The sequence below is a fragment of the Anguilla anguilla genome, chromosome 16 (assembly GCF_013347855.1).
Source record: "Anguilla anguilla isolate fAngAng1 chromosome 16, fAngAng1.pri, whole genome shotgun sequence".
In the NCBI taxonomy this organism is placed as follows: Eukaryota; Metazoa; Chordata; class Actinopteri; order Anguilliformes; family Anguillidae; genus Anguilla; species Anguilla anguilla.
In genome coordinates this window covers 1,790,461-1,806,182 of record NC_049216.1, presented here as the reverse complement: position 1 = coordinate 1,806,182, position 15,722 = coordinate 1,790,461, and the positions used below count along the sequence as shown (strand labels likewise).

Sequence of the window (15,722 nt, the reverse complement as noted above, 5' to 3'; positions counted from 1 at the left end):
GGGAGGTGATCCAGAGGAGAGCAGAGGGAAGCAGATTCCTCTTAATGAGGTTGGTCAGCAGCACATCCACTGATGATGACTCTGTTATATCCCAGCACTTCATATTGCTTCGGAAATTTAGAGGAAGTCGACACTCATCCAAACCATCAAAGATAAATAAAACTTTGACTTCATCACCTACAACATTTTTGATCTCTTTCACTTGTGGAAAGTAGTGCTGCAGAAGTTGCATTAGACTGAATGCTTTTTCCTTCTTCAAATTCAGATCTCGGAAAGGAAGAGTGAAGATGAAATCAATGTCCTGATTGGCTTTTCCTTCTGCCCAGTCCAGAATGAACTTCTGCACAGAGACGGTTTTCCCAATGCCAGCGATGCCCTTTGTAAGCACAGTTCTGGGTTTCTTTTGTCCAGGTAAGGGCTTAAAGATGTCATTGCAGAGGATTGCAGTCTCCTGTGTGGTTTGTCTCTTGGATGCTGTCTCAATCTGTCTGACCTCGTGTTCATTATTAACCCCCCCACTCCCCCCCCCCGTGATGTAGAGCTCTGTATAGATATCATTCAAAAGGGTTTGGTTGCCCTGCTTTGCTAAACCTTCAAATATGCATTCAAACTGCTTCTTCAGATGAGTTTTCAGTTCCTGCTGGGCTCTTTTTATGGATTCATCTGAAAAGAGGAAATATGAGAAATAACTGTTTAAAATAAGATTAAAATTTCCCTTTCAATTAACAGATTTTAAGAAGAAACAATCAATAAAAATATTAATGCACTCAGTGTTCACAGTATTTTACACATACAGTATCATAGTGTTACATACTTCTATCAGTATGTTACACACCTCACACAGTAATACACGCCTTTATCACAGTGTGTAACACACCCCTCACACAGTATTACATACATTCCATCCTTGAAATTGAATTTCTTGCTGCACGAGCATCAGTGTCACTGTCACTCTCGCTATAATCGTTTTTGATTGAATGAACACAAATGGGTTTTTTTTATGGTGAAAAGGAGAACGCACTTTTTCGATTCCCAACCTACTGCCAGTGTCTGATGTGTAGGTATCCCTCCTCCAAGAGTGACTAGCTACACGGAAGAGGGAAGCTAATTTTTGGAATCATATTAAAGAAAACTGCTGTTATTTACTGGCAAGTCAACAATTTATAAGTTGCTATTTGATTATAGCTGAAGCATTTCTGACATTGAACATGAACAATGAACTGTAAAAATATGTTTTCTGAAAAATCGCCAAAACGGGATTGACCAGTGTCTTACACAGGTTTTATATTGCAGACTTACAATATGACAAGAGAGTTACGGATCGGATCCATAAAAATACTTGAATGGCGACTACGCTGACCACTATCCTAAAGTATGGTACCCGATACCAGACCACTATTAGCTGGGACTTTATTTTTCCCAAATAGCGTACGAATGATATCTCAAAGCCACAGAGCTAAGCGCTCCTCTAAAGATGGCCAGTCACCCCGAAATACAATGTAGTGTGACATCAAGTACAATTTATCAATGCAGAATGATGGAAGCTGTCTCTGAGGAAAAAACATAGATAAAAAGTTACAATCTGCTGCCTCCTACTGTCAGAACCCCGCAAGTAGCCTATTTCCCTCTGGCTGGCAGAACCTCTGCCGTAGAGGCAAATGCATCAAATGAAACCCTAAATCACTGTATTGAAAACGCAGGTGCCAGACCAGGTAACATTAAACGTAGGTTAATGAGACATAGGAAAAATGATTACATGAATCAAAACACAGTTACCCATTCTTACTCTTACAAACTGCATGAACCCCACCACCCCTACCTAAGGGACAGTGAAGTCAATTAAACTGAAAAAATGCTTTTATCATTAGAAAAATGTTTCTCATCTTGATTATTAACTACTGTATTCAATGAACCCCTAATGAAATTAAAAAAAACAACATAATGTTAGGCTAAAATGTTTTGTTATTTTTTGTTTGTTAGTATTTTTTCTTTCCTCTTTAGCTGTATGTTTGATTTGCATAAGCTTAGGTAGTGAGAAGAAAAAAACAAAAAGCTTCCAGGGGTGTAATACATGTTCAGCCATTATGCTTTATTCAAACTTCCACAAGTTTTATTTTGTAAAGACAAGCTCCTGCACATGACCTGGGGGCAGTCTGTGTTGTGGAGACACAACATTCCTTGCTATATTGAAAGGTGCTTGAAACACTCGTTGGGGGGCAGGTCAGATATTTTAGAGTCACATGAGCCAGTGCTGGGTGTGTCATTAGCCAACAACCTGTAATTATTTAACTCTAGTAAGGCCTCGTTGTTTTGCTGCGTACTACCGCTTACAAAACCACTGCAAAACTATTTTCTTGAAGTAAAGTACACAACTGAATCAATTTTAACATTTGTACTTCTAAATTTTAGCGGTTTTGTTATATAGGCTAAGGGAAAATGTATTGAGGCATATTACAGGAACACTGAGAAAAGCGCCAAAATGTGCATGACAAAACACAAAACAGAAAAAGTAGTTAAATAAATGCAAAGTGCAATATGCACCGTCACTCTCCTTTTATCAATTCCACAGAAAACACGCAGCTTTGGTGGTTTTCTGGAACCGCACACACACAAATCAGATATATTTCACTCAGTTGTCATGTAGCTATTTTATTCAGTTTATTCAAAGTCTCAGTTTCAGAGAAAACACAAAAATATATCGATGGAAGAGGGTAACACTTTGGCAAGGTCTGGCTTATCAGTCTCTCTCTCTCTCTCTTTTCTGGTATTTCATAATCAATTGTTTAATGTTTTGTTGTATGTCTTCTGTTTTGTAATTTAGAAGTAGTGAGCCTGCATTCAATAAAAAATGTATGATTTCAACGCATTAATCTATTTGACTGCTTTGTAGTAAATTCAATTAGCTAATCTTAAAACCTAATATAGAGCTTGTTTTGACTTGTTGGTTGATTCCACCAGTTTTCTGTAGACTGACCTATCAATGAATTTGGCGAATTAAATGACAATTAATAAATAGGATAGGATAAAGGGGTCGTCATATTCTTGGTTTGCACATCTGCAGGCGCACAAGTAGGACTTGAACACCCCGTTGCAGGGTCATGCTTTTGCTTTTGGAACGAGCTTCTTTACAGCGTGAGACACCCGGAATCTAATACTTTTATACTGACTGCTGAGTTTGATTCCTGGATACAAACTCAGGGCAGTCTGTCTGATGGGACAGTAGTCTCGTTACTGGTTTTTGAGCAAAAGATTTAACCCCCCTCAAGGACATTTAATCTTGTTCATTTACTTGTCCCCATAATCACTGCTTGAGGCAATATTTTAATAAATGTAAATGCCTTTGTATACATGTTATTTGTGGCATTCTATATATGTAATATCGTCAATGTAAAACACTATTATGAAAGTGTAGATGCTATAAATCATTGTTAGATTTGCTATCTAAACTCAGTTCAGAATTCTAATGGACACACAGTAGCAGTGAGGGAAAACTCTTACTGTGCTCATCTCTCTCCAGTGAGTCGACAAGATCCTTCTGCTTCATGTTCCTCAGGATGTGGAGTGTGATCTTCAGAGACCTCTCACTGCCACAGGTCTCCAGCATCTTCTCAACTATGTACACAGCTTCAGAATCTTCCCGTTCTCTCTCAGTGCATTCTGGGTAATCAGAAATTTGATGACTCTCAAATAATTTATTGATCTTCATAAACTTATCCAGTACAGAAGGATCTTCAGACAGAATTTTAAGGCATTCTGGGCAATCCTGACTCAGATGGCTCTGAAACTGTTTCAACTCATCCTTCTTCAGCATCATCAGATTGCGCAGGAGTGACTGAAATAAACAGATGAAGAGGTGTGCTGCATCAGAGTGTGAAATAAACACATGTAGAGGTGTGCTGTATCAGTGTGAAATAAACACATGTAGAGGTGTGCTGCATCAGTGTGAAATAAACACATGAAGAGGCGTGCTGTATCAGTGTGAAATAAACACATGAAGAGGTGTGCTGTATCAGTGTGAAATAAACACATGAAGAGGTGTGCTGTATCAGAGTGTGAAATAAACACATGAAGTGGTGTGCTGTATCAGAGTGTGAAATAAACACATGAAGAGGTGTGCTGTATCAGAGTGAAATAAACACATGAAGAGGTGTGCTGTATCAGTGTGAAATAAATACATGAAGAGGTGTGCTGTATCAATGTGAAATAAACACATGAAGAGGTGTGCTGCATCACAATAATAAATGAGCACATGACAAATAAATAGGTCATAATACATGTGAACCATAACATTGACATTTTGTGATGTGACTTGTATGGTTACACATGTAGGGGCGACATAGCTCGGGAGGTAAGACCGATTGTCTGGCAGTGCCTTACATTGTGCTCAAATAATCCACTGTTAAACGAGTATAAGTGGGTTTGGGCAAAACCTAAATGCACTTGTACCATGCACTTTAGACCATGCGCTAAGATCATTAAAATAGAGCATTTTTTATTGCATGTTTAAGTAAAAAGCTGATTTATTGTGTTCATATGATATTCCACTTTAGATGGTCATGAATAATATATATATATATATATATATATATATATATATATATATATATTGCATAAGGTGCAATATGTTATTAATGTTAAGGGCAATGTCAGGCACTTGTAAACATTATTCTTGCACTAAATTATATAGGCATTATATATACTCAAATGGATTTACTGCACAAAGAAAACACATAACCAATTAAAAATGATCTCATACCTTTTTTGCGGAAGATAATTTATCTGAACTCTTCCCTTCGGAAGGGCTGGACTTCAGTGACTGCTGGATCCTGTGAACAAAACATGGAGACAGAGCTTCCAGTTAAACTCATCCTCTTACTGCAGCTCTAACTCACAGCACATGGAGACAGAGCTTCCAGTTAAACTCATCCTCTTACTGCAGCTCAAACTCACAGCACATGGAGACAGAGCTTCCAGTTAAAATCATCCTCTTACAGCAGCTCTATCCAGAAGAATCTGTTTTACACAATGTGTACTGAACCATTTGCATAGTTTCTCTCTTGTACACACATCAGAGTTAGAAATGAATGAGTGGTACGCACAGAATGCACAAAGCAAGTTCTGTCAGGAAACTCAAATATCGCAGCTGACAAATCGGTTGGCTCCATTAACCGCATACTCACGCGTTTCCACAATCATCCAATTGCATACATACAACACTCTTCTCTTACCCATCCAATCACAGGCACACATCACCAATTGAGCGCCATTTTAAGCCAACAATAGACCTCTCAGTGCTGCTGCTTGCCTGCACTGCTTTTGCCTGCTTCACTGCTGCTGCTCAGAACTGCACTCACCCTCCACCACCCCATCATCACCTACTGTTTGGATCTGCTCCTAAATACTGGGGGGTTTACTGGTACTCCTCCTGTTTAGTAGGGGAGATGTATAGTACTCCCTGTTAGATAGGGTAATGCACCCTGGTGCGTGCACTAATACCTGAAGCAGATCCATTCACCGCCAAACCCAAAATATGTATTTACATATCCAGGTAAATATTTTAGTACGTACTTAGCCCCTGAAGAGACGTGGGTGAGAACATTTTTAAAAATATTATTGCGATCCCTTGCAAAAAAATGTTAAAAATTAAAATAAAGATAAAAGATGTTAGCTGTTAGATTATTGTGAATACATATAGCCTACACTCCATTCCTCTGACACACACATAATAAATACTTAGATAATATGCATTTATATTGGTTAGCGAGGGCTAGTTAGACCATTCTGAATACGTATAGCCTTGTGACACTCAGTAAGTCTTCTGTCACACACAGTACATAAATACATAATGTGTTTATTTACTCATGTGTATGTGTTAGTTAGAGAGGGACAGCTAGCTAGACTACTGTGAATAGCCTACTCACAGTCATTCCTTTGTCACAAACTGTATCTTGCTAGCTATATCTTATGCTCAGCAATTTGTGCACAGGAGCAAATACTAATACATATGCCTAGCATTGATAGCTATACAGCTGCCGGGGTAGCAGGGTTGATGACTGGGTTGCCAGACTGGGGAACATTCCCCTAAATGCAGGGGTTTAAAAACATTATTTGGGGAAGTATTACAATAAAAATGTGTTTGGGTCAATGACAGATGGGGGATTTTAAAAGGAGGTATGGGGGAAAATTGTGAGAAATTTGTATGGGAGTCAGTTGAAGATGGGGATTTTTGAGGAGTTTGGATGTTGAACTACCAGTTGCTTCCTGGAATGATCAGTTTTGCGATTCGACCTGCTTATGTTTCACTGTGAACTTGGCTTTAAATATAAAGATGTCAGCTGGCTAGACTAATCGATCAGCTTTACTTTGAACATTCCATTGAACAAGTAACAGTAAACAGATGTGCTAGCTACATCATACGGCCTCATAGAATTGCGATTAATAAAGGCTAACATCACACTAGCCCTTGCTTCGTGTAAGTCCGATCACCACTGCAGTGAAGTTAACAGTCAACTGGCTACGATTCCTGCGAGAAATGTGTAGTCACGCTGAAGTGCACACATGTCGTCCACGATCTAAAGCTTCATTTTGCACTGCCTAAAGCTACTCTTAGCAACTAACATTGGGAAATGAACATGTCATTATTTTGATCCAGTGCTCAAACATTTGGAACATTTGCTTAGCTTTTAATTCATTATTCAGCTGGGGGATTGCAACATTAGCCACTTAGCACGCCAAGAACTAGATAACATTAGCTGGCCTAATTAAGAACCCATCTGATTAAGAACCTATCGCTTGCTGGCTAGCCATTAACCAACCCATTAGCAGTTGCTAGGCTTCCTGTTGTAGTATTTGTTGGATGAATGAGGATGATGGTTGTTTCATTAAACGTTTATTGACACAAACTGGGATTCATCATTGTATGTACAGAGGTTACCCGTGAGACATGACTAATGTAACAGACTGACAAGTGACACTGCACTATATAGGTTTGTTTACTTTACTGCCCTGCGTATGAACACGCATATAAAATAGTCCATTTATATGACACCTGGCTGTCTACTGCTGCTAGATTGACAGCATTTAGATCTTTAAACAAATGGGTACTTAACTATGTAGTTAGCGCCCTAAGTGGCTAATGTCGCAATCGCTAGCTGAATAATGAATAAAGTTAAGCAAACGTTGAGTTGCTTGATCAAAATAACAACACTTCCTTCCTTGTCATCATAAGAGGACAGCCTGAGGGCAGTTCATCAACCCTGCCAATCCTGACAGAAGCTCTAGCCAGACAGACAGCCAGATACGAAGATATAGAGATCTACAGTTGAGGCCAAAAGTTTACATACACCCAGGCTAATGATATTCAAACTCAGTTTTTCGCAACTCTGCACATGTCATGTTACCATACATTTCTTTTGGCAAGTCAATTAGGGTATCTACTTTGTTCACATCAGAAGGCATTTTAAAACAATGGATTAGAGACAGATTTATTTCAGCTTTAATTCACTATATCCGAAATCCAGAGGGTCAAAAGTTTACATACACCAAGTTCATTGTCACTTTAAACAGTCTGGAAGATTCCAGAAATTGATGTCATGACTTTTTAGAAGCTTCTGATTAGCCAATTGTCATAATTATGAGTTAATTGGGAGTTATTTGGCACCTGAGGCTGTATTCAAGGGCCTACATTTAGAGTCACTGCCTTTTTGCCCTTGATACCATGGGAAAATCCAAGCCACTCAGGCAAGAACTTAGAAGATAAATTGTGGACCTCCACTAGTCCGGTTCCTTGATAGGAGCTATTTCCAAACAACTGAAGGTACCACAAGCATCTGTACAATCAATTGTATGCAAATATAAAAATCTTGGGACCACACAGACACTATCATTCAGGAAAGTTTTTAACAAATTAACTGCCAGGACTGAACAAACTTTGGTCCGAAAGATTAAACTGAACCACAAGACAACAACAAAGGAACTGGTGAAGGAGTTGGAGGCATTAGGTACCAAAGTATCTACATCCACCATTAAGAGAATCCTACATCGCCATGACCTGATAGGCTGTTGCACAAGGAAGAAGCCCCTACTCAAGGACTGGCATAAAAAAGCCAAAATGAAGTTTGCAGATGATCACCATGATGAAGACTTAGCCTTTTGGAGAAATGTTCCCTAGTCAAAAATTGAACTGTTTGGCCATAACTATCAGCGCTATGTATGGAAGAAAAAAGGTGAGGCATTTAATCCGAAGACTGGTGCACTTCAGAAAATAGATGGTGTCACGAGGAAGGAGGATTATTGGGATGGCAGGTATGCCATCCCGCCAAGTTACGCCTTGGCGGGGGTATGCCCCATACCTATACAGCACCGAGAGTTTGGCACTTTTCAGGGTTCCCCACAGAAATAACCACAACAGCCACAGACACTCAGCCCTTAAAAACATTAAATTCTGTACATTCTCACCCCATTTCAACAGACAGAATTCATAAACAACTTCACATGTCCACACAATAAAGCCCCAAACTAAGGGGATTTTGCGTTTTCTCCTTCTTCTTCTCATTCTTCTGCTTCTTCTTCTTCTTCTTCTCATTCTTATTTTTCCTGCCGCCTATCCCACTAACAACATGTCTCCCCATTGGACATTTTACCGACACCAGCCAAATCTTCACCTACACGACCCAATCAAAAACGCGCATACACACGCAAAATACCCATACCTTTTTACTCTGAAACATTTTGGGTTTAAACAGCTAGTTTGCCTGTGGCCCAGTGGGCAAGGTCCCAGTCTTGGGAATGTGGGGTTCTTGGTTCAAGCCCAGCTAGGAACATGTTTCTTTGACCTGCTTTTACCCTCACTAATAACTGTCTATTACTTGTCAATTATTGCTTTTGCACCATATCTACCCGCCGTTCACCGAACGTATACACTGCATTATGATGTACCGTCTGCACGTTCAGTTATTAACCGGCTACAATATTGCAGAGCCATATGGATTCAACGGGAGCTCTTCTGTGCTTACTGGCCTGTGTTCTTTAAAACCACAGACAGGTTTGCCAATGATATTTCACGTATAGCACAGCTATGTCATGGTGCTGCACTAACAAAGTCACACACTGGTAAACCTCCAGTTGAAGGATTGAATCCCGCCTCGCCCTCAGGCAGATAATTTCCTCTTTTACACTAACGTTTTCTTACGCTTATATTTGCTTTACCAAAACTCACTCACGGCCACCCATATGCATTTCATGACGGCAAATGTATTCCTTTTATTAAAAAAGTTACACCAGTTCACCACTGTGCCATTTCTACTAACTATATTTCTTCACTTGGCTACCCTACAAAACCTTGTTATCAGCAAACGCCACGTTTCTACATTCATGTTTCCTCACCCTGTTTTCTATCTAGCCACATACAAACAATTACTACGTATGTACGTTCTGCAACTCCCCATTAAAACATTACATTTAAATTCATGACTCACTCATAATTATAACTACTAGTACTGAACATGAAAAAACATAGCAGTGCATAGATTTCACACGTTACTTAACCCTCCACTTTAAAGATCAATGCTTTATACAGACTGTTATATATACCGTTCGATATGGAAACTAAGCTCGCTCATGGTCACTTCATTTACTTCGCACTATAGTCTGTGATCATGTCAACCTTCACCTACATGCCCATTCTGCTAAAAACATTGCTTCAACTACGCAATTTCATCATTTCTGCTAATTTATCTCACACTGTTGTTATTTTCTCATATGCAAAGCCTGCTGGGACATATGCGTCTGCTCCTATTCTCCACTATCAACTTTTCCGGTTCTAGCTTAGCAAAACAGCGAAGAGGATTCCTACCTGCAGATAAGCCTATCAAAATGCCTTATAAACCTTACAAACACTAAAAGTGCATCTCCACGAAATAACAGACAACGGAGCAGGACAGAAGGGTATACAAGTTGCAGCCTAGGGAGCTCTAATTCTACGGGCTTGCTGATTCTTTTGTCAATCAAGGCTCGTTGGATGGCCGTCAAATCCGTGAGTACATACACTAGCCATATTTCACCTGCGGTTCTGATGCGTTTACATTTACGCCACCGCATCCTTTGTCACAGCCACTGTTTTACATATATAGCACACCGAAACTGCTAAATGGTGCACGCTCATCAGACTGTACAAATTCACACAAGGATAGCCATAATCCACAACCGTTTCTTACAGGGTCACTTCGCATTTCTCACTCTCATAATAAAACGTTTTGCAAAAATAAATGATATCTCATAAAAAACACGTTTTCAACGTACAAAAATGCCAAGTTACTCACACATACAAAACATACACCGTTCATAACTCTTTCATTCAGACTGCCAAAATCCAGGCCTGCCATTAAAAGTATTGATATCAAAATGACGGCAAGTTACGGTACTACAAACAATATAGGCTAATAAAATGTATTCCAAAGCAATGCTACCCAATATTTCCTCAATTCTTTCAAGTCACGTGGCCCTGTGTGTATGACATGCAGTACATGGACTGGCCAAACATATGTGTGGATGGGTTTCTCACAGTCAAGATTGATTGAATAGGCATCTATATGTCCAATTTGTATTGGTATGTATGTATTTCGGTGGCCAGCCTTTCTGTTGCGTGAATGATAGTATGTTTCTTGGTATAAGTGTGTGTTCGTAAATGTGAATGTAACGTGCTGTGAGGGAAATGTCCCCATGGGGATAAAGAAGTTCTCTATGTATGTATGTATGTACAATATGTATTTTACATGCAATATTTATTGTACCTGGCAAATATACAATCACTTGTACATTTATTGAAATTCAGTTCAGAAGCAAGTATAAATATGTTTTCTGGAGAAATATGCTTCCTGTAGTTACTGACCAGCAGTTTTCCACATGAATTTCAATGTGTTCCATGAGGCAATTAGAAGTATTTGACACTTTGATCTGACACAAAGTTTGCATAACATTGTAAAATGGTAAGATTACAAAACACAGGGCCAAGTGACTTGAAAGAATTGAGGAAATATTGGGTAGCATTGCTTTGGAATACATCTTATGTAATTTCGGTGAGGCAAGATAGCCTATATTGTTTGTAGTACCGTAACTTGGCGTCATTTTGATATCAATACTTTTAACGGCAGGCCTGGATTTTGGTAATCTGAATGAATGAGTTATAGACGGTGTATGTCTTTTATGTGTGAGTAACTTGGCATTTTTGTACGTTGAAAACGTGTTTTTTATGAGATATATTTTGTCGTGTCGTCACCTGTACATATTTTGCACCGGTTCTGGGTTTGAAGCACGTCTCCTGTAAATAAACCTGGGTGAACAGAAGTTTTTGTCTCCCGCCACTCTTTTGCTGCTCCAACCGCCGCCGGACTCCTTCACAACAATATTTGGAGGGGACCAGGGAACACAGTAATCCTGCCTTATTCATTAATGGGGTCCATGATAGAAGTGTATCATTCCTTGGGACATAATTGGGTAAGGCGCATGCGACACCAGATGAGGCAAACCTGGTGGCACCCTAAGCTAGGGGTAAACAGTCACAAATATGTTCGGAGATGTATCGCATGTGCACGATGTAATCCAGGGCCCACCCTTAAGACTAAAATGAAACAACCAAGATTGAACCAGGTTTTTGCACAGTTGCAAATTGATTATATAGGGCCAACCGAACACTGAAGAATAAACTAGCTAAACAATTGTTTTCTACTGGAGGGAAGGATTGGGTGACACAGCTACTAGCTGTGCTTCTCTCCATGAGAGCAGGACTAATTAACCCTAATGAACTTTCTCCCATTGAGGTTCTGACAGGCCGCCCCATGAGGACTCCAGGGGATTTATGCCTCACAGGGGGGGAGTTGCATGTTATGGGAGATAAGTTAGCAGAGTACTGCAGGCTCCTGTCACAGTGTGTTCCACAGGATCCCAGGGCAGAGCCAGACGCTGCAGAAGAGAAAGGTGAAGAGTGCCGGGTGAACCCGGGGGACCAGGTTACATTACATTACATTACATTACAGGCATTTGGCAGACGCTCTTATCCAGAGCGACGTACAACAAAGTGTATAACCATAACCAGGAACAAGTATGACGAAACCCCTAGAGAGAAGTACCGGTCCAGTACAGGTTCTGGTAAAAGCTTTCCCGAAAAAGTAACTTGAACCTAACCGGACCGGACCATACACAGTTCTGTTGACCACACCATCAGCGGCCCGAGTCTCTAGGATTCCAGTGTGGGTTCATTTGTCACGTTTGAGAAAATACAAGGGTGAGGCTCAACATGGCACAATAATCCCCGCCTACCCTATGGCATCCTAGGGAGCCTGTTCGTTGTTGCGAGTCTCTGTGTTGAAGACACACTGATTCCAGACATCAGAGTATGCGCTAGTGCCGACGGGTGCAGTTGCACGTGGGACCGCGACTTCAATCACACTGGATGGGGATCTTTCTGGTGTCTCAAGGATATGTGTGGCATTGCTTATTGTCATAAACGTGGTTATTAGAAACATAACAAAATGGTGCATCACCCCTGTTGCAATGTTGTTATGAGAAATGTTACTGGTGTATTAGTGTGGAAAAATTCAAGGGTGTGGGTTCATACTTTAATGGACTGGGAGACTGCATTAAGTTACAATGAGATATATGGGGAAAACTGGGTAAAGACAGAAGCGGGACGGTAGGAAGATGGCTGCCCCTCAGTGGAAGCAATTCATAAATTCGCTATCCACTCATAAGGAGAGCTGACCATCAGATGTTTTCCTCCAGGGAAGCCAGGCTCCCGTCCGAAATTGTATGCCGGCCCCAAGTTTGGTCTGGTCCCCGAAGGAGAGCCCCTCCCAGCCCTAGTAGGAGTATCAGTCCAACACTCCCCTTTGTTGATTCGGTATATGATCATGTAGAAAAATCAATTCAGATGTTAAGTGTCTGATATGTTGCAAACGTTATCTGCCTGTTACAATCCTGCAGCACACAGAGAACACAGGCACTTGGTGTCTGATGCTGCTGAATGAGGAGGGGTCACAGGGTCAGCAGCAAGCACAATTTCTATGGCTATAAATTCTAATAATGGAGACTGGGCTGAAAATTTGGTGGCAGATGGTACGGTGTTGGTGGCAAAGCGGGGACTTCTTTCTAACCAGACTACACGCCATCTAGCTTCTGCTACACAGGATACTGGAGAAGCTGTTTCTGTTATGCTCCATCATGTGTTAGAAAGTAACCAATTGTTTGACAAAGCACTGCTCAGGGAGAACGTTTGCACCCGCAGAGAGTACGTGTGCCACCAGAAAATGGCACCATGGGTGACAGCTGGGGAGGGGTCCCTGTCGGTAATAGGGCTCTGCCAGGAGGACAACACAACGTTCAGTATGTCATCAGTGACGGCCATAAACAAGTAGCTTTCTCCCAGGAGCAATTTTCCACAGTAGGGGGATGGGTGCTTTGCACCACTCCCAGAGAATCAGGACAAGCCCTGTCGTCATCACTGGGACCTGATGTAAAAGTTCAAGTATTAGGCTATCGATATTGAATGGAGCCATAGCAGTGCGGGCAAACTTCACAGTTTGGTGTGTGGCAGCCCCCTCGCGGGGCCTTCGCAGCAACCTCGCATGATGCCTGAAACTTCTTACTGCATTAACCCTTCTGGCACTTCTGTTTCTATAGGATCTATCCCAGTAGCTCCTGACGTAACCACCAGCACCACCATGCCTAGCCATGTCCATTAGGAAATAGATCCTGACAATTCTTTTAATAAAGCTCTCTCTGCTATAGAGGCTGAAATAAAATAAAAACGATAGAGGAATCTGGGGCAAAAATATAACGCTTCCGTTGCAACTCGAAAGGCAGTCAAGGCCACTCTGAGGGCCGATGAGGAGTATCATGATGCTACCGGAAAAGTGGTTGCTGTGACCCAGTGGCGATGGGACTCTGAACTATCTGGGAGTGGGATCCCGGGGGGGTATGTGTGGGCAATATTTTCCCAATGCATGGGGTTTGAATATAATAATTTCTGTTGTGCTTATTGTGGTACATTACACCCTCCAGAAAGGGTGTTAACCAAATTAGGTAAGGCTTTTAGGACCAGATAGATCCTGTCCTCTGTCCTTTATGTGTAGGTGGGTGGCTGAGGGAAAGAGTTTCTCATTACCAATTCAAAATGGGGGACTGATGGGTTCAGAGTGTTTCTCCTCTCTGCAATTAGCGACGCCATATGGTATCAGGCAACATTAAGGGAATAGGTTGTTTATGTACAAAACAGATGTCATTAGGGAACAAAGAGATTGCAGATAGGATGGACATGCGTACCCAGTCAAGCCCCAGAGGGTATTTAACCTATTTAGACCTAAGGCGAATAATGAATAATGCATTTTGCCTGCCCAAAATGCATTTCAATGAATCACGATGCATTTCATCGGTCACGTGTCTTGAAAACGATGACAGCATCTAAAACGCGCTCACATTGCATCCAGCTCTAAAGGGAGAAGCAGGAAAACGTCGCGCCCGGAGTGTTGGAGGCCAGACCGTATGGCGGTGTAAAACCAATGATGTCGACCAAAAATGAAGACGCAAAAGGAAGATTTATTGTCTTCTAGATAGGTGGAGAAAAGGATGCCAGTATTTACAGTGAACAAAAGTGAAACAATAATAAAAATAAACAAACAAAATGACTTGCAAAACAAAAAGAAAGTAACATGTATCTACGTTTTTTAAGGTTCAATAATAATAATAATAATAATAATACTTCGCACTGACTCAGACCAGTCTGCACCCAACAACCAACCAACCACAAATGATGGTGGTAGCTGCACTTAAATAGCTTCTCCACCCTTAGACCCTACCAATTACCAAGAATTAAATACAGTTTAAAATTACCTACTACAACAGCTTAAAATTACCCATAACAAATACCATCAATAATTAACACATTTAGATAATCAATACATTTCATTGAAATACTTCAGGTACACCATAAACCACATTATTTACCATGAACTACACAACCCCGGGAATAATAGATCATCCCAATCAAACTGGCGGCAACTAAAAACTACAACAAACTACAAAAGCCTATAGGAAGTTGCGCCGCGTCCTCTTGCCCCAGCGTGATGACGCAACCAGGAAGCATGCTACACCACTCGGAAAGAACTCCTCTGATTAATATCTAAATTTTGTAACGTAACATTTCAAACATGATCTAAATTCCAGCATAAAGATAACACGAAATTCCAATACACATAGTTCTAAACATGATTTATATGAGCACACCGTATTAACGTTAAACGCACAAACACATAGCGATACATGATTCAAGCAGCACAATGGTATTGTGAAACCATAGACATATCCGCCGCATTGGCCTTTAGATCGTATGTCAACATTGCCGCCATATTGGACCAGGCAACACTGGCCTGAAAACAAACAGCCTACAAGTGAACTGCGGTTTTTCTGGATAAAAAGCACTATAGCCTTTACATATCTCATAGATTTCATTTAGTCGTTTTTATATTCAAGGGTTTATGATCTATGTGGAGTAGAAACATTTTTTTGAAAAAAAAAGTTCTTTTTTTTCTACTCTACTTAGACCATAAAGCATTTTTATGATGTATTGCTGATGCTAATGATTATATCAAAATCAATAAATTCCAAATACATTTCATATGTACTGTATATACTCTGCAGTCACTTTTGGTATACCCAGTAATTGCATCTTT

At 40.6% G+C, this 15,722-nt stretch overlaps 2 protein-coding genes across 2 annotated transcripts in view; both read right to left on the bottom strand.

The window, feature by feature from the left end:
- The window catches only part of LOC118215092, an 800,072-nt gene that overhangs the window by 523,063 nt on the left and 261,287 nt on the right, over positions 1 to 15,722 (bottom strand). The window lies entirely within an intron of this gene.
- The window catches only part of LOC118215097 (NLR family CARD domain-containing protein 3-like), a 151,156-nt gene that overhangs the window by 109,798 nt on the left and 25,636 nt on the right, over positions 1 to 15,722 (bottom strand). The window contains exon 10 of the mRNA XM_035395534.1: positions 4,757 to 4,826. Within this exon, the coding sequence (XP_035251425.1) occupies positions 4,757 to 4,826 (70 nt within the window). The remainder of the gene's footprint in view (positions 1 to 4,756; positions 4,827 to 15,722) is intronic.